This window comes from Leuciscus leuciscus (assembly GCF_965113295.1).
Source record: "Leuciscus leuciscus genome assembly, chromosome: 24".
Lineage (NCBI taxonomy): Eukaryota > Metazoa > Chordata > Actinopteri > Cypriniformes > Leuciscidae > Leuciscus > Leuciscus leuciscus.
Genome location: NC_138723.1, coordinates 13,572,197 through 13,590,393, shown reverse-complemented (window position 1 = coordinate 13,590,393; position 18,197 = coordinate 13,572,197). Strand labels below are relative to the sequence as shown.

Here is an 18,197-nt window from a genome sequence, read left to right as displayed (position 1 = left end):
CCTAATGCAAGAAAAGTCTCGTGTTCATTTGACATCCCCTGGTTAGTTTCCTGAATGTTATTTTCACATGACTTGAGGTGACAAAAGTACATATGCACAATTTTGATTTGCATACATTTATTTTTAAATTCCTAGAAAATTATATTTAAAAAATCTTGCAGATCATGTTGATCTATTTGGACTGACATTGTTGGAATTGTAAAAATGCAGAACTTTGCATTACATTTACTGTTACTGATTTGAGGAAAAGCGAACCTTTCCAGGGATCCTGTGATTGATTCTGATGTGGCAGCTGTAGGATGTTGTTGAACGTGTTCACACTTTTCACAGTAGATACACAGTCTCCAGCCCTAAATAGTGTCAAACAGGAAGAATCATATGAGTAGGAAACCAACCCATACCACAGACGTACAGACACACGCCCACTCATCTGACTTCTCCAAGTGACTGATTTAGACATCTTAGACAGGAAGTAAGACTGACAATGTACCTAAGGTCAGTCCGCCATTCACAGCAATGCATCTCATAGGCTTTCAAACAGTTTAAAAGCAAAGGGGAATCAAGGGAACCTAAAGAAAGTGAGAGGGAGGAGAGAAAAACAAGATAAAGGCCAGCTGAAGAACCATGGAGGAGGACATCAGGAGAAAAGGGACGCTTTACTTTCATCAGCAACGCTTCGGCAAGGTTAGACTCAATGTCCTTTTCAGAGCTGTAAAATATTGTGATTATTTTCACCAGTTTTTTTTTTTTTTACACAAGGTTAGTTCACAAAGACAAAATCATATTCACACTCTTGAATGGCTGTGGATTCAGCATGCATCGGCAGACTAAAGAGTGCGAAGAACTGTGGCCATACTGGCATAGAGTCCAAGTGCGCAAAACTGATCCCATTAACCAATATATAAATATAATAAAGATAACAATAAAACATATATGCGGTTTCCACAAAAATATTAAGCAGCATTAAGTTTTCAATATTGATAATAAGAAATATTTCTTGAGTAAATAAGAATGATTTCTCAATGATCATGTGACTTAAGACTGGAGTAATGATGCTGAAAATTAAGGTTTACCATCACTAAATTACATTTTAATAGACATTAAATAGAAAACAGTTATTTTAAATTGTAATAATATTCACAATATTACTGTTTTAATGTATTTTTGACCAAATAAATGCAACCTTGGTCACCGTAAGAAACATTACGTTTTACTGAACGTAAATTTATGTTTTATTGTTCAAATATGTTATACACTCTAGTTCATCCTAATAGCTAATCATCACTAAAGTCAAAGACTTTTTGTCTTCATTTTGATGAGTACATCTTTATCATTTAAAACCTTTTTTAGAAATGTTTTGCTTGAAAGAGTTTTCATGCATTATTTCTTTAAAATAAATACTTCTTGGTTTGATATTTGTAATGCAATAACATAAATTATGACTTTAGTGCTGTGTTTCTCAACTGGTGGGTCTGTATATAAAAAAAATCCTATGCAAGACTTTTATTTTGCAAGACGAGACGTGAGTGAAAGTTGTTAACTCTTCTGTCAGACGAAGTCTAAGTAAATAGTGCATAAGAAAAACGTTAAAAAAAACTATATGTTAGTGTCATTATTCTAACATTATTTTCGTAAGGCTAAATAACTAAATTACAAAATAAAAAGTCTCCCACTCACTAAACCATGATTGCAAATGCAATTTCTAACCTTTGTGCTACTTTCTATGGCTCAAACCAGCTTACTAACTAATGTAGCTAATAACAAAAACTAGTTTGGAACTGCTGATACCTTATGTTGTTTATTCATCAGTGTTAGTGATATTCTTACAATTTATGTGTATAAGTAAAGTGTGTGTGTGTTAACCATTTTGAGAAATACATTTGATTGGGTCATGCTTAATGACTTGTGGGTCCAATGGCCAAACCATTTGAAAACCACTGCTTGAGTGTATGCTACATTGTTTTCAAATAGCACCAACTGAGCGGCTAACAGATTATAATGTGCATGTGTCCTCTTCAGCGATGGAGGAAGGTGTGGTGTGTGGTGGTGGCCGAGGGCAGGCGCAACGTCGCACGACTGGAGCTGTACGAGCACAAACACTCCTCCATGAAACAGGGCCTCACCAAACGCAAACCCGACTACAAACAGGTGATCCGGCTGCGAGAATGCATCCGCATATCAGAGAGCGAGATGGCGGACCGCCCCAAAGACTGCGCCGCCTTTCTTCTCGAGACCTCAGATAAACTTTACATCTTCGCTTCCCACCTTTCAGAGGTGAAGGACTGGATCAGGAGTCTGTGCGAGCAGGCGTTCCCTGTAGGTTGAATGGCATCAAATCACAGCACATAATGATGATGAGCGTTTTGCTAATTGCTTGTAACACATAATGGACACATTCAGGTACAGATGTCACACTTTAAAACCACTTAATGCTTTTCAGAACATCGAGGCTGAACAAAGATTACAGAGAGAGAGTTGCATCTATGATCCTGTTACTGTAAGCAGTTCCAATGCCAGAGAAATGCAGGAAAACTCTCTCTATGACACGGCAGAGAGCGGTAAGCCAGTTCATGTCACGCTAACAACCGACATATACGTTATAAATGATTATAAATCACCCTTTCTTTACAATTCATCTACCTTTAACATTGTAAATAAGGTTGCACAAGCATATGATGACCTTAATATACTGCAAACCCAAGGGGAAACTTTCTCAGCTTAACCCTTTCATGCAAGTTTTCAACATATTACAAAAATTAAACAATGCAAATAAAAAAAAATGTGACATTAAAAAGTGTATAAATCACTGTCCAACAGCGACACCAGCAGGTAAAGTTACAGTAGAGTCTACATCTCTGGTGCCTCCCCTGAGCCCTTTGACTTTTAACAGACCCCCTAAAGCGTGCGCTGGGTTTAGTGGGGGGTAATGGAGAATGAATGGGGGAAAATCACTTGTGAGGAGGCAATGCTTCCATCGCGCTATGATTGGTTATGATTGGATATGATTGGTTCTTGCGATAAATACCGCCTCTTTTTCGTGCGTGCTTTGCATTTGCAAATCGGTCTGAATGAACTACATTATGGCATCAATGGGAATATAAACTGTAGGGCTTTGCTTCCTCATTTCAGAAAACCACTGCACGCCACATTTTCACATAATATGCACTGCAGCATTTCCTCTTTTCTCACAGTGTCTGAAACATTTCGATCAAGCATTCTCTTTTTCATATATCTGGATACTGCTTTAATGCAGCTCACCCTAACATAATATTAGTGATGTTGGAAGGACAGAGAGGAGAGAGAGAAGCTATTTTAGTTTGTCCTGTTGCAAGGACGAACAGCCTCTTTTTCAAGCGAAACCTCAGGCCTGAGTCAAATTGCCCATTTGGGCCACAGGTGGCCAACCTTGATTCCATTAAAGGACAGGAAAGAGGGGACACTGTTTTCAGGTGTATGTATAGAGAGAGCTCATTCAGGGGAGACGACAAATGAAATGAAGCAGAGGGATGCAAGCTGTCCTCAAATTCACCCAAGGCGACTTCTTATTGACTTCCTGCTTCTTCCTTTTCATCTATTTCAAGATTTCTATTGGTCCTTGAGTATCATTGACAACAGGGCACTTCTTTTGTGGCGCTTGCTAAGGCAAGCATCACTAGCACTATTACTAAGTTTTTGGTGCGTAACTTATCCCAGACATAACTGAAAAGCAATGAAAAAGAGTTGTGATTTTCCCCTGGTGGACAGTAAAACAGTCTAAACATCCAATAGAGTTACCTCGAATGAGGGTCCTGGGCCATATCTGAATCTGAATCGGTAAACAATTAGCTAGCGAAACATCAACAACAACTTACGATTTAGCTAGCAAAACATCAACATTAACAGTAACCACTAGCATTGTGCTAGCATTGTTGCTGTGACTTTTGTATGGGCAATTTGTGTGTGTTAAAATTAAAACCAGCTTTAAATTATGTTGTTTAAGTGTCACTGTCCTTGGGCCAGAAGAGCAGCTGGCAAATATAGTTCTATCTTCTTCTTTTTTCACTTGAGGTAAAAGAACTTCCTGCAAGTTTTTAGCAGCACATACAGACAGAATTACATGCGAGAGAGAGAGAGAGAGAGAGAGAGAGAGAGAGAGAGAGAGAGAGAGAGAGAGAATGGGGAAGGGAGTTGGATGAAACTTGTTTGACAGTAAATCAGCCCTTCATGAACTTCAAAATGTTTCTATTTTTGTCTGAGGAGGGGTGACGCATCACATCCTCATCTTTTTTTCTGTACGCCATGCCATCACACAGAACAGTTCTTTATATATTGATGAAAAACAGAGCGTTGCTATGGACGCAGGATAGTCTCTATCTGTAGAGACTATGCCATGTTGAACATATAGTCTCAATTTCCAGTGTCCTTGGTTGAGGACTGAGCGAATAGCTTTTAATTATAAGCAAATTGCTAGACTTGGCAGAACATGAAGTGATTATGTTCATCATCCTTCTCTTAACTGTCTCTTAATTGCTTTTATATTTCATTTTCTCCTATGCACATTTTACAAAATGGCTATTATTCATATTAACTGTACAAATTAAGACGACTTTGTATGGAAAAGATCTCAATCTAGTTGCCAAGCTGACCCGAAATGCTTCACCATCTAGCTGCCAGAGTTTCTGAAACTCATAGTGATGCTAAGTTTAAAGGTACTAGACGTCAGACTCGCAGCAGTTTAAGAATAATTGGATTGCAACCTATGATATATTTGATTTGACGAGCAGAAGTGTTTCAAGTCGGTAGATTGTGTGTGGTGTATGATGTTTTGTATAGAAGCTCGCTTTTCATCACAGAAAAAAACTGGAAGCAGGTGGAAACTAAACATGTTCAATTGCCTCCATGACCTTCACTTAATCAGAGAAGCAAACAGTGCAGGCATCTGTCTTCATGTTTACATTAAACGGAATCAATGATTTATTTGACCAGTCTTCGTTCCAAGTGTTTCCTAGTGTTTATGTCACTGGTCTATCTGTCTATCTATCTATCTGTCTATCTGTCTGTCTGTCTGTCTGTCTGTCTGTCTATCTATCTATCTATCTATCTATCTATCTATCTATCTATCTATCTATCTATCTATCTATCTATCTATCTATCTATCTATCTATCTATCTATCTGTCTATCTGTCTGTCTGTCTGTCTGTCTGTCTATCTATCTATCTATCTATCTATCTATCTATCTATCTATCTATCTATCTATCTATCTGTCTGTCTATCTATCTATCTATCTATCTATCTATCTATCTATCTATCTGTCTATCTGTCTGTCTGTCTGTCTGTCTGTCTGTCTGTCTGTCTATCTAGATGGATGGATGGATGGATGGACGGATCCATCCATCCATCCATCCATCCATCCATCCATCCATCCATCCATCCATCCATCCATCCATCCATCCATCCATCCATCCATCCATCTGTCTATCTGTCTGTCTGTCTGTCTGTCTGTCTGTCTCTCTCCATCACCGGTCAAAAGCATGATTAAAAAAAAAAAAAAAACTTTTATTCAGCAATGATGCATTACATTTCTCAAAAGTAACAGTAAAAACATGTATCATGTCACTATATATATTATATACTACACATTATATAACATTACAGTATATAACTATAGTATGTAACATTATATACTATTAATAACAAATATTTGCATAGATATTTCCTAAATGAAAACTTACTATGAGACACACAGTATATAAATAACACACTGTATATTATATTATATTAAATTAAATAAACAGTATAAAAAAAAATGGTAACATTTTGCAAAAATTTGTTTAAGCTTCCACTTCATTTGACACCCTGACAAATGTCAGATGCATTGCATTGTGGGATACAGTCTTCCATGTCATGTGCTCTGTCAAATACTACATTTTTAAGGACGTAAGAGTTCCATGCATACAAAATGAAATGTCAGATGGAAATAGATTTCTAAAGACAAACGGAGAGTTTTGGGACAGCAAAGCTAGAATTGCAGTTCCTGTTGTATATTTTTAGTCGATAGATGCAACACCCATGGGCCAGATAAGAAGGAAGTGGTATTTTTTTCTCTGATCTATACTTTGAGAGTCAAGTATCAGCAGCTCGCAGCTGGAATCGTATTTCCGTGCCTTTCCTTCCCGAGAAGCCCCCGACTCATCTACTGAATCCGCTGCGAAGTCTCTGAATCTTATTATGCAGGTGTTACAGTTTAACATTTAGGTGAACTTCACACTGGCCTTGTGGTGGTCTCTAATAATACCCCCGGTGCTGCTGTGGTTTGACTGTGCCTTTGATGGTTTTAAAGCGAAGAACACAAACAGACAACCAGATTAGTGCCAAAAATGTTTTTGATCATGCATTGTTTGCGATGTTTGAAATTGGCACTTAAGAAGACTGAAAGAAGACACTTAAGACATGTACAAATAACTATACACATATGCACAATTAAATTGATGGCTAATTAATGTATAGTTTCTTCTGATTTGCGTAATATGCTGATGAACTGGTTCTGTTAAGACTCTTTTTAATCAGTGACCCAACAATCAGAGGCTGATTAACACTTGGCAGATCTCATCAGACACCCTTGAAATCAAGATGGGCACCGGGAGTCATTTTAACATAAATGAACACATTAAAGTAATTGTCAAGTCCTGCTTTGCACCAAAGCACGACTCAGGAAAAAATGATAAAAACAGAATGTTTGCACGATTTTTTCACCCCTCCAAATTGACAACTTAGTCACCTAAACAAAACTCCTTGTCAACAGCTCTATTAAAAATCAAGGGCGTTCAAGTGAATGACGGTGGCGTACAATGGCGCACAAGACAATAGCTCTATTTCAAGACCTAGTGTGCTCCGTTGCTGCCTACATAGACACTTAAATGTAATGGAACCTCATTAGTGACAGATTCGAAACGCCCTACATATGTGCATTGTACAAATTGTGCTTATCGCCCAGCAAAATAGTTATTTTCTATTAGACTTAACTATTTTATATCCAAACGGGTCCTGAATAAATTATATTGATAATCAACATTTATCTCAGTTTGTCGCCATTTTGGATGGATTTTGGATGTAAAAACTGGCATTATGGGATTGCCTTCTCTATGTAATGCTGAATTTGGCTAAAATGAGGTATTTTATCTTTTGGAACATTTTGTGTGTGTGTGTGTGTCAGAAACGTAGCTTAAATGTATTTAAATGCTGTCTATGTAGTCAGCTCACTAGGTTTTTAAACAGAGCCAAGGAATTTCATTTTCTACTATTGGTGCATTCGATTCTTCCTGAAAAGTAATGAGTTGGGAAGTTGTAATTTTAACATCAGGTGACATAATTTACTCACGCTCAAGCCATCCTTGGTGTATATGACTTTCTTCTTTCAGCCAAACACCATTGGAGTTATATAAAAAAATACCTGGCTCTTCCAAGCTTTATAATGGGAGTGAATAGTAACTGAGATTTCAGAAGTCCAAAAAAGTTCATCCATCCATCATAAAAGTAATCCATACGGCTCCAGTGGGTTAATAAAGGCCTTCTGAAGCGAAGCAATGTGTTTTTGTCAGAAAAAGATCCATATTTATAACTTTATAAACTAGAATCATTGGCTTCTGGAGTTCTGGCCGAAGAGTGAACTCTGACCCGACGCATGACATATTGATGAATGTAGAAGCGCAGAGGATAGAGCAAAACAAAACAGCATCTACTCTCACCTAAGCTTACGCTACTCCTACATCCTACGTTACACGCCGGAACTCGAGTCTCGTGAACACTTGGACGGCTGTTACCGGAAGCCAGTGATTACAGTTTATAAAGTTATAGTAATGGATACATTTCTTACAAAAATGCATCGCTTCATTTCAGAGGGCCTTTATTAACCCCCTGGAGCAGTATGGATGACTTTTATGATGGATGGATGTGCTTTTTTGGGCTTCAAAATCTCAGTTACTATTCACTCCCCTTGTAAAGCTTGGAAAAGCCAGGATATTTTTTTAATATAACTCTGATTGTAATTGGCTGAAAGAAGAAAGTCATATACACCTGAAGGCTTGAGTGTGAGTAAATTATGGGATAATTTTCATTTTTGGGTGAACTAACCCTTTAATTGGACAAAGATGGTGATGTACCTTTTGTTCAAAAAATACAGCTAATTTGGCGAATTTGTATAAATTTGCCGCACTGACTGTTATGTTTAGGGGTGAACGGTGAACCTTCATGCTTAAATTTTTTTTCTACTTACATACAATACTTACAAAATACATTTCCATATAAATTCATACAAAATCGCCACCTCATAAAATAGTTATGTTTTCTCATGAGAACAGGTTTTAAGGTGCTGCCTAGCTAACAGGGAACATTCTCAGAACTTTAGCTAACAGTCCGGCAAGGTTCTCTCAAAGTACAAACGTTCTTCCAGTAACAATAATTTAATTTTTGTTCAAAGTTATCCGGTCTTTAATACTGTTCTCAAAACGTTAGCACAGAAACATTATTTATAGGCTACATCATTCTGGAACTTTTTTCGTTTCAGTTCGTCTAATGTTTTTAAGAAGATACTTATTGTTTCAGAATGTTGAAGAACATTCAAAAGTTACGTTCTGTTTGCAAAATTATAAAATAGAATGTTCCCTAACATTCATATAACCATAAAACATTTTTAAAACATTTTAAACACTGAAAGTTTTGAACGTTCAAAGAATATTCAGAAATAACGTTTTCATAACTTAATGGGAACGTTAGCAAAATGTACTTAATTGAGGTTTGGCAATAAGTTCCTGCTTATTTTTTTTCTAAATTTATGCTTTAAGTAACTCGAATATCAATAACATTACAAAAGGAGTAAAAACAAATGTATGTGTGCATACACTAGAATGATTGTTAATCCAGTGGAAGAACATTGTTTGCACATAAGAATAATTGCGCACAATTACTGGTGAATAACACCTGCTAATGCATCTAATCTTCCACTACAGTGTTAGTGTTAAAACATCAAATGAAGAAGACATGCAAAGGACAAAATAAAATGATTCTTGTTCATCATCCAGTTAAATCTGAAGCTTAAAATCTGACAGTAACTACAGCATGTGTCCAGTGAGTCATTAATGAGTCGTGCTTGACACATGTGCATCTCCAGATATGAGAACTGTGTACTTCTGCATGTAACATTCTCCCTTAGCGGCACTGCAAACGAGAGCGAACAGAGAAAACAAGTACATTTGACATTCACGGTCACGGGTGAGGCCTCACAGGGCAACAAGCCAACAGTCTGAGAGCTTGTTTCATCCTGGAAGATGTAGAGCGAGGAGGAAGAGGCTCAGAAAATGACAGCTGTGAACATCAACCGAAGGAACAAAGGCTGAAGTTAGACGGGTCTGCCTTCTCTGGCTTCTTCCTGCTCCTGTGGACATCCAATTTTGAATTTCAAAGCTTTCTCCAGAGGAAAAGCAATAGGTTGTGTTCCCTGCTGACTTCGGGTGCAATACCTTTCAGTGACTTATGATTCAGCTATATTGTACTTGCACCCATGAAAGTTCATAAGTTGAAATTGTGGGAGTGGATGGAAATGTTTAAAGGAACAGCTCATCCTAAATGGTGCTTTAAACTCCTATGACTTTCTTTCTTCTGTTGAATACAAAAGAAGTTTAGCAGAATGATCTTTTTACATGTAATAAATTAGTTGGCGATTTTATACTGAAAGCTTCAAATAGAGTAAAAATCATCACTGAATTATCATAACATCAACACAAAAGTACCATTAAAGTTGTACAAGTAGGACATATGATTAATGTGCATGTCACAGTTAGCCACTTGACACGCAAACACCAAAGGCTTTTTGGCTGTTTGGCATAAATTACATCAAACTGCAACTAAGTGTTAAAAGGAAAAAAAGGGTGAACAAATATTTTGTACAGTTCCTTATTTTATTGTGTTTTAGGGGCTGTTCAAACTGCACATGACAAGATATTCACATGTTGTTGTTTTTTTCTTCCTGATTTCATTTTGTGCGAACACTCACAAGTTTCTTTTATCTTGCAGTTCGAGATTTTCTGGTTATAGCAGTGGCCACAGAGGCTGCCATTCGGTGCAATCTGTATGGGGACTATATCCTTACTCCCCTGCAGGACTGCTTAATCCTGAAGGACGTCAAAACTAAGGAAATGCTTTTCAAATGGCCGTACTGTTACGTAAGGAAGTTTGGACAAGACACGGTAAGCTGGTGTCACTTTAAATTTGTGGTTAATGACATGGTGCTATTTTTTCATATCTTCTATTTTATATATATATATATATATATATATATATATATATGGGGTGTAATATTCACAGTGATGACATTACCTCATACCTCCTCACAGTCACGGTTCTGAATGTTTTTGGTATAGAAGGGGACTTTTTTTATTTTTATTAAAACATGTTTTTTTTAATAAACAGTGGCTTAAATGAACAAACTATGTCTGCAGTTACATTTTAAATAGTCTGTCAATGTTGCTGCAACACACTGCAGTTTATGGTGCTGCTGTAATTGAGGGAATTTGATGTGTTTACTCTTTTGGAAGTGAAAAATGTTAGCAAAATATTTTAAAATAAGGTTAGAATTATTGCGCTCCCATTCTTATACGCTCTATCTGACGTGCATACACACGCTGGCACCCGTTCATTGAAGTCTACTAAGTTGAAAATAGACGTGCTGTCAGGATAATCCTGCATGTGAAAATGGAAATTGCAGGAATTTGTAACATTTACATTTAAGTATACCACAATAAGTTTTGCGCTGAAGAAAACTAGTATCAGTTTTCACAGAAATATTAGGCAGGACAACTGTTTAACATTAATAATAAAAACATTTCTTGAGCAGCAAGTCCACATATTATAATTATTTTTGAAGGATCACGTGACACTGAAGTAATGGCTACTGAAAATTCAACTTTGTCACAGGTATAAATTAGTATAAAGTAGAAAACAGTTATTTTAAATTACAATAATATTTCACAATATTACCGTTTTTACTATATGTTTTACAGTAAATCTAAAATGAACAACTTTCACATGTGGTGCAACCAACATGCAGAAAAAAAAATCCTTAACAGGAAATAGCACCATGCCATTGTCACGGTGTGGTGCAGGCAGAAGACAAAGATGAGTCAGAAGTTCCAATGCAAACTTTTACTCGCATAATAAATCATAAAGGTTCATCGAATGCGGGCAGAAGGTTCACACACTTAATACGACATAGATCGGACAATGAACAAGGCAACACACAGGGCTTAAATACATAAGGAAACAGATCAGGGAAACAAGACACAGCTGACAAGACTAACGAGGAAACATATGAGACATATGAACTAATGAAGGTTACCGTGGAAACAAATGAATGGCGGTAAAACAGAACAAAGACATGTGACTAATGAAACCAAGACTCAGACAGAAACACAACTGTGACAGTACTCCCCTCCCCGCAAGGCGCGTCCTCGCGCCGTTGATGGACCAACTGCGGAGGGAGGGGCTCAGGAGGAGGAAGAAGAGCAGGTGAAGGGCAGACAGAAGGCAGGAGAGACCAGGGCGTAGCAGATGGTGGAGGCAGCCAGGGCGGAGCAGGCTGTGCAGGGGGCCAGGGCGGAAACGACCGTCCAGGCGGCCTTGGCAGAGACGACGGAGGGAGGAGCCATGGAGAAAGGACAGATGGCTCCGGGGGCCAACTGGCAGAGCATACCCGGATGGAGCCGGAGAGCCAGGGCGATGCTGAGGATCCCAAGGGACATGGCGATGCCGACGGCTCTGGCGACCGAGGCGGGGATCCAGAAGGCCGCGGTGGAGCCGGAGCGACAGAGGATCAAGGTGGAGCTGGAGGGAGTGAGGAGCCCAACAAGCCAGAGGGACGAGGCGAAGCCAGAGGAGTATAGTCCCGAGGCGAGGGCAGGCAGACGAACGACCAAGGCGGAGCCGAGGGAGCCCGAAAGAGCTGGTGGACTGATGGGTCACGGTGGAGATGAGGGAGGTAGGAGCCAAGGTAGAGCCTAATGGACCGACAGCCCGAAGTGAAGTCCTGGTTGCGGAGGTCAGAGGTGGAGACCAGGGGCCTCATTTATAACCGTTGTGTACGCACAAAACAGGCCCCGAAAGAGTTCTGACGCATAAGTTGTGATTTATAAAAACAAACTTGACGGGAACATTTGCGCACCTGCACGCAAACTCTGACCCATGCGTACAAACATTTTGGAGTCGGAGCAGTTTGGCGACACCGATGGTGAGCTGGAGTTAAATGTCTTTTTGGTCACTTTTAGACAGAACATTTTAAGAAAATTATACACAGAAAGATAATACAAATATAATTTCACTCACCAAGCCAAACAGCAGATTGTCTGAGAAAATATTTTCGTGCAAATAATGCACTACAAGGCCTATCTATTTCCATTAAAAATATAAATCAATTAGAAATACTTTTTGGTCAGTGGAAAAGATTGAGAAAATCTCTCTCTGAAATGTAGCCTGTTTTATAGCCTACTATTTTATTTATTTATAAAAAAAAAGGCAAGGATAGGCTACTAAATGATTTTTATCAATGTAATGTGACAGCACATCCATATCTCATGTTTTCCAAATGTCTTGTACCGTTAAACATGTGATCACGTGGATGAATATGCATATGCAAACGATATGTAGATGAGGATATGCATAGTAAAACTAGGCGTTGTAAACTCCATATATGGATATTTCGGGGAGGAGATGCATGTGCGCACAATCTTCTACTGACTGGGATTTATAAAGTGAATTCTGCACAGGTTCTGGCGTACGAACGGTTTTATAAGTCTGAATATTTTTTTGCGTACGCCATTTTTGGCTTTCGGGCGCACGTAAACTTTTAGTAAGGACCCTACGCACAGTTTTATAAATGAGACCCCAGGGATCCACCGACCCTGATGGAATTGGCAACTGGCAGACCTGCAGCGAACCCACATCACCGAAGATGGACTGAGGGTGAGCTGAGGGGCTGACAGGAAGCAGTGGAGGCAGGAATGAGAGATGGGGGAGGCAGGAATGAGAGATGGGAGAGGGAGGCTGGGTGGGAGTTCAGAAATATGGACAGTCCTTGGGGCAGGAACAGGTCGAGGAACAGAAAGGGAAGCAGGAACAGGTATTGGCGTGGCGGCAGCCATCCTGGCTGAGGGCTCAGGTGGTGAGGCGGCTGCTATCTTGGTTGAGGGCTCAGGTGGCGGCCATCTTGGCTGAGGGCTCAGGTGGTGTGGCGTTGGCGGCCATCTTTGCTGAAGACAAGGGCCGTTTCTCAATATGCATTCTTGTCTGTACTTGTGTTCTTGTGGACTTGTGAAACGTCATCAGTCGCTGCCCAAGTACGGTTCCAAATCAAAGTTCACATCTAGCCAAGTCCAGTTCAAATCCCCGGATGTGTTCTTGATCCGCCCCCTTTTATCGAGGATGCATCGAGAGGTGACTTGTGTGGACTTGAGACAGCCAGGTATCCCAGAATACATCTCACACCAACCAGCAAGCGTCAATAGCAGAGGAGAAACCCTGCATAATTTAAAAATACTGCTGTTATTGTGTCATGAAATGTAGTTTTAAGAATTTTTCAGTCGAGAATGTAGTTGATTAAAGCTCAAATATGTGGTTTATTTATAAAGATAGCGCCTATTTAAAAATGTTATCCGATGTTTTCGGAGTTGTGAGATCCAGGTGATCACCGGGCGCTCAGTGCTCATATACCCCGCCTGGAACAGCCCTTCCTCGGCTAGTCCTTCTGACGTTTGCCGCTGGCTCTGATGTCTCTAGTCTATAGTCTAGTCTCAAAATATAATTCATTCTTGTGGGTATCTAACAGGTGATCTTTGGTCTCTTTAGTCTATAATTTGAAGATTTAAAGGGCCTTTTGTCTGAGGGCACAGTGAAGTTTCATAACTTTATATATTTAGGCTATTTAACTTTAATGTTGTAGCCTACTAGAGAGGTGACTTATGTTTTACTGAATCGTTTGCTTTATTTCTTATTGTATAGCTTCTTATACCTTTTAGGCTACTTATTCTTTTATAACGGCTATTATTGATCTTTAAAACTGACATTTAACAAAAAGGGTTTTGTCATTTTATATATTTAAAATATTTAGGCTACTTATTCTTTTATAACGGCTATTATTGATCTTTAAAACTGACATTTAACAAAAAGGGTTTTGTCATTTGATATATTTAAGTACATTCTCTTCACTCTGTGTAGGCTACATGTATAATAAAATAAAATTGCACAACCCTGTCTCTTTTTGTAAAAAAGAGAAGGCAGGCTTGTGTTTTATAGTTTGTGTGAAAATAATCATTGTAGCTACTCGTTGCCTGAAACACATTTGTGTGGCTATTAATATGTTTAAGAGTTTTTTAAAATAAAATAGGCAGAGTGGTGTTTTATAACATTTTGTTTTGTTGCCTAAATATACATAACCAGCCAGAGCGAGCTGAGTGACACTATCAAGAACGCTGCTGTTCCATTTGCAGAATTACCAGAATCAAAATAAAATCAGAGTCGAACTTGGCAAATCCGAACTACCAAGGATGCAAGTTCGAAGTCTGCGTACTTGGTATTGAGAAACGGCCAAGGACTCAGGCATGGCAGGCATGACGTGAAGAACAGGCTGGACCGGCATGATGTGAAGCTCAGGCTGTTCGGGCAAGACGTGAAGAAGCTCTGGCTGGTCAGGCATAACGTGAAAAAGCCTTGGGTCCGGCTGTGTTCAGGGTCGAGGCACAACGCTCTCCAGACACCGGATGACGGTCTCCCTCCAGTCCAGTCCGGTGGTGTCAGGGAGGTCAATGGGATGGTTGAATGTGGCCCTGATCCGGAACAAGGTCCTCAGGCTCTCGTCGTCAAGGGCGCTGGTGACGGCAAGGTCCTTGGTAAATGAAAAAAAGTTTGGGCTCTCCTGAGCCATTACAATAATTCTAACCCTATCATCCATTTTGGGCAGTCCAATCTTCTGTCACAGTGTGGTGCAGGCAGAAGAAGAGTCCAATGCAAACTTTTACTCACAATATTAATCATACCAGTACATCAAAAACAGGCAGAAGGTTTACACACACTTAATATGACATAGATCAGACAATGAACAAGGCATTGAAGGCAACACACAGGACTTAAATACATAGGGAAACAGATCAGGGATACGAGACACAGCTGACAAGACTAACGAGGAAACAGATGTGACAGATGAACTAATGACGGTTACCGTGGAAACAAATGAGTGGCGGGAAAACAGAACAAAGGAAGACATGTGACCAATGAAAACAAGACAACTGTGACAGTCATATCACCAGTGTAATATTTATTTTTTTAAAAACTTTAAAATATATAACATACTTTTGTGCATACATGTATAAAGATGAAAGGAAAATGTTTTTACTTGGTTACACATTTTTTAAATGAATGTTTCTTGAAAATGGTATAAAAAGTTTTTTTTTTTTTACTGAAACCAACATGAATACAAATATTCCATTGTAATGTTTCCTTTCCTTTATCTTGATATTGATCCTTTGATGTAAATATGTCATTTTTCTTCACTCTTTAATTTCAAAAGAGCTTTAGTGTTGTCAATGTGCAGGTGTGAGATTTTTTTTTAAAACAATTTCCTCATTTAAACATATTGAATTTAATTTGCATGCCTTTTCTCACGGGAGACAAACAGCCTTTCTTTATTAACGCCCGAGTGATTGTGGACAAACATCTCTGGTCTGAAATAGATTTCATAACTTTCCCTTCTCTTTTCTTTCCCTCAGCTGTCTTTTTCCTTTGAGGCTGGTCGCAGATGTGAGACCGGCGAGGGGAATTTCGAGTTTGCAACCCATCAAGGTGAAAGACTGTTCAATGTTGTCAGTACATCCATACAGAATCTACCAAGACCCTCCACAGCCAAGTCGAACAGCCTTGACTGTGCAGAACAAAGTAGAGTTCAAGAAACCGTGGCCACGGATGAAACGTTCAACTACACCATAGAAACTCAAAACTCTGACTTTTTACCTGAGGGCAAGATGCAGAGAGCAGTTCAGCGTCCATCAAAAATGCTCAACCCTGCTTGGAGGAGCTTTTCTTTGAATGCAATAGAGCCACAAAGTGAAAGTCAAGTGATGAGCATTGACACCGACCTCGAGAATAAGGAAGCTGTCTACGCCACGGTGTCAAAAGCTCAGCCAAAAGCCACTTCCCCTACAGACCCTAAAATGCACTGGCAAAACCTGAGAAAAGCTCTCCATCAGTCTTCTTCTTTCCAAGACACTTTCAAGACCAACGCTGACATTTCGCAGTCGTCTGATTTCGAGATCTCCCGGGAAGAGGGTGCATGTGAAGAGACGAGGGCCACGGAAGATTTGACTGACTTGTTGGGTGATTCCATCCAGCAATTAACAATTAATAACGCATTACAGGACATCACTGCGGAGCCAATTTATGCAGATCCACAGGATTTCCAAGCCAGAGCTGAGTGGGTTGTCAGTGCTGTTGTGTTTGAATCAGAGGAGGTCATCGAGGCTAATCAAAGAGCTCATGATGGGGCAGACCACCTAGCTGAGCATGACTTCTTCTACAGCCCACAGGCCATGGCTGCCCCCTCCAACCACATGCAAAGTCCAGATGATACGTATTCAACTTATGACAATTTGGTCTTGAAGGGGAGGCGCATATAATGGCATTTCTCACTCAAAATCAAGGGAGGTAATTAATAAGAATTGTACCTGTTTGAACATACACTATATGGACAACATGATGGGAACAGACATGTTAATTATTGAATTCAGGTGTTTCAATCAGGCCCATTGCCAATGTATAAAATCAAGCTCCTATCCATGCAGTCTGCATTTACAAAAAAAGTAATGCAGTTTCAACACTTTTTTTTAACATCAGTACCTGAACCTCACAAATGCTCTAAAAAATTCCCACATTCTCATGTGTCCCAATACTTCTGTCCATAAAGTGTATATAAAGGGTGTAATGGTACACGTATTCGTACAGAACTTTTGTGTACCAAATGAATACAGCGTTGTTTTAACCAATGCATGTGCAGAACTTATGTGTGTGGAATGTGGTTTCAAACTCTTGAGTTTGCCCCCTACTAGGATGGGATAGTATAGTTTATGTCGATATACTTTGATGAATCTGAAACATATCTTATATTAATCTGAATTGTCTTAAACAGAGACATTCTTTATTAAGTGCTTCAAACACATTTATAAGCGTATTGCTTTCCCTACTGTCAGATGCGTGTGTTGTTTTCCCTTCATTACCATTTCTAACTATTAACTAATTTAATAACTTTTAAACTAGAGATTGTACAATGCAGCAATAGTTTACATTATTAACATTATTTACTGAGAAAATATGCTTTCTTTTTATATGCTGTGTCTTCAGCTAAGAGTCTGGATGGGGGTCATTTTTGGGTCTGCGCTTGGTGAAAAACAACAAAACCTGTCCTGTCACTTCATGTATCATGTTTTTCCACTTAATACCCTCTTCCAGGAAATCTTTGATTGCTAGCCGGAGAAATGTTCATGAAATCCGCTCAACTGTTATGGAACAGTAACAGTTGGTGGGACATGCATTGGCTGCGGTCTGTCTCTTGCAGACTGATTTAATTAACTGTGCGAAGGGACCTGCGGCTCCAAGCTGATTGGGATCCCGACCTGCCTGAGTATGAAGATGTCACAGCGCTTCATTCATCCTGTGCCGTCTGTCACTCTCTCCACTGAGATGACGCCTGCTGGATCAGACTGATGTGGAGTGTGCAGAATGATGCCGTTTGGAGGGCTTTAATTGAATAAATTTCATACTCTACTGAAAAAGTGTGTGTTCATTTAATCATCGGATGGTTAATAAAAGCAATTGTAAAAAATAACACTAGTAATCATCTATTATTAAATAACGTACACATCAGGATTTGTACACACAGTTTTTTTGCTATGACTAATAATTATATATATATATATATATATATATACATATATATATATATATATATATATAAAAAAATCTTTTTAATATATGATTTTTGCAGTTATTACTTTATGAAGATGTGAAAATACATTTGGAGATGTTTTCTTTTTAGCTCCATTAGGGGTGCAACGATACCCTCATTCGATACGTATCACGATACTGAACTCATGATACTGAACTCATGATACAATATTATTGTGATACTC

At 39.0% G+C, this 18,197-nt stretch overlaps 1 protein-coding gene across 1 annotated transcript; it reads left to right on the top strand.

Annotated features, from left to right (window-relative positions):
* The first annotated feature begins 450 nt into the window (after positions 1 to 450).
* Positions 451 to 17,973, top strand: dok2l (docking protein 2-like). The gene is made up of 5 exons (XM_082158418.1): positions 451 to 684; positions 2,020 to 2,316; positions 2,441 to 2,558; positions 10,048 to 10,220; positions 15,786 to 17,973. The coding sequence occupies exons 1-5, from the start codon at positions 625 to 627 to the stop codon at positions 16,686 to 16,688; spliced, it is 1,551 nt and encodes a 516-aa protein (XP_082014544.1). The 5' UTR covers positions 451 to 624; the 3' UTR covers positions 16,689 to 17,973.
* Positions 17,974 to 18,197: the final 224 nt, after the last annotated feature.

Coding starts and splice junctions, on each gene's coding strand:
- dok2l (XM_082158418.1), top strand. CDS start 625: ATGGAGGAGGACATCAGGAGAAAAGGGACGCTTTACTTTCATCAGCAA. Junction 2,317..2,440: donor TGTGCGAGCAGGCGTTCCCT/GTAGGTTGAATG, acceptor AATGCTTTTCAG/AACATCGAGGCTGAACAAAG. Junction 2,559..10,047: donor CTATGACACGGCAGAGAGCG/GTAAGCCAGTTC, acceptor TTTATCTTGCAG/TTCGAGATTTTCTGGTTATA.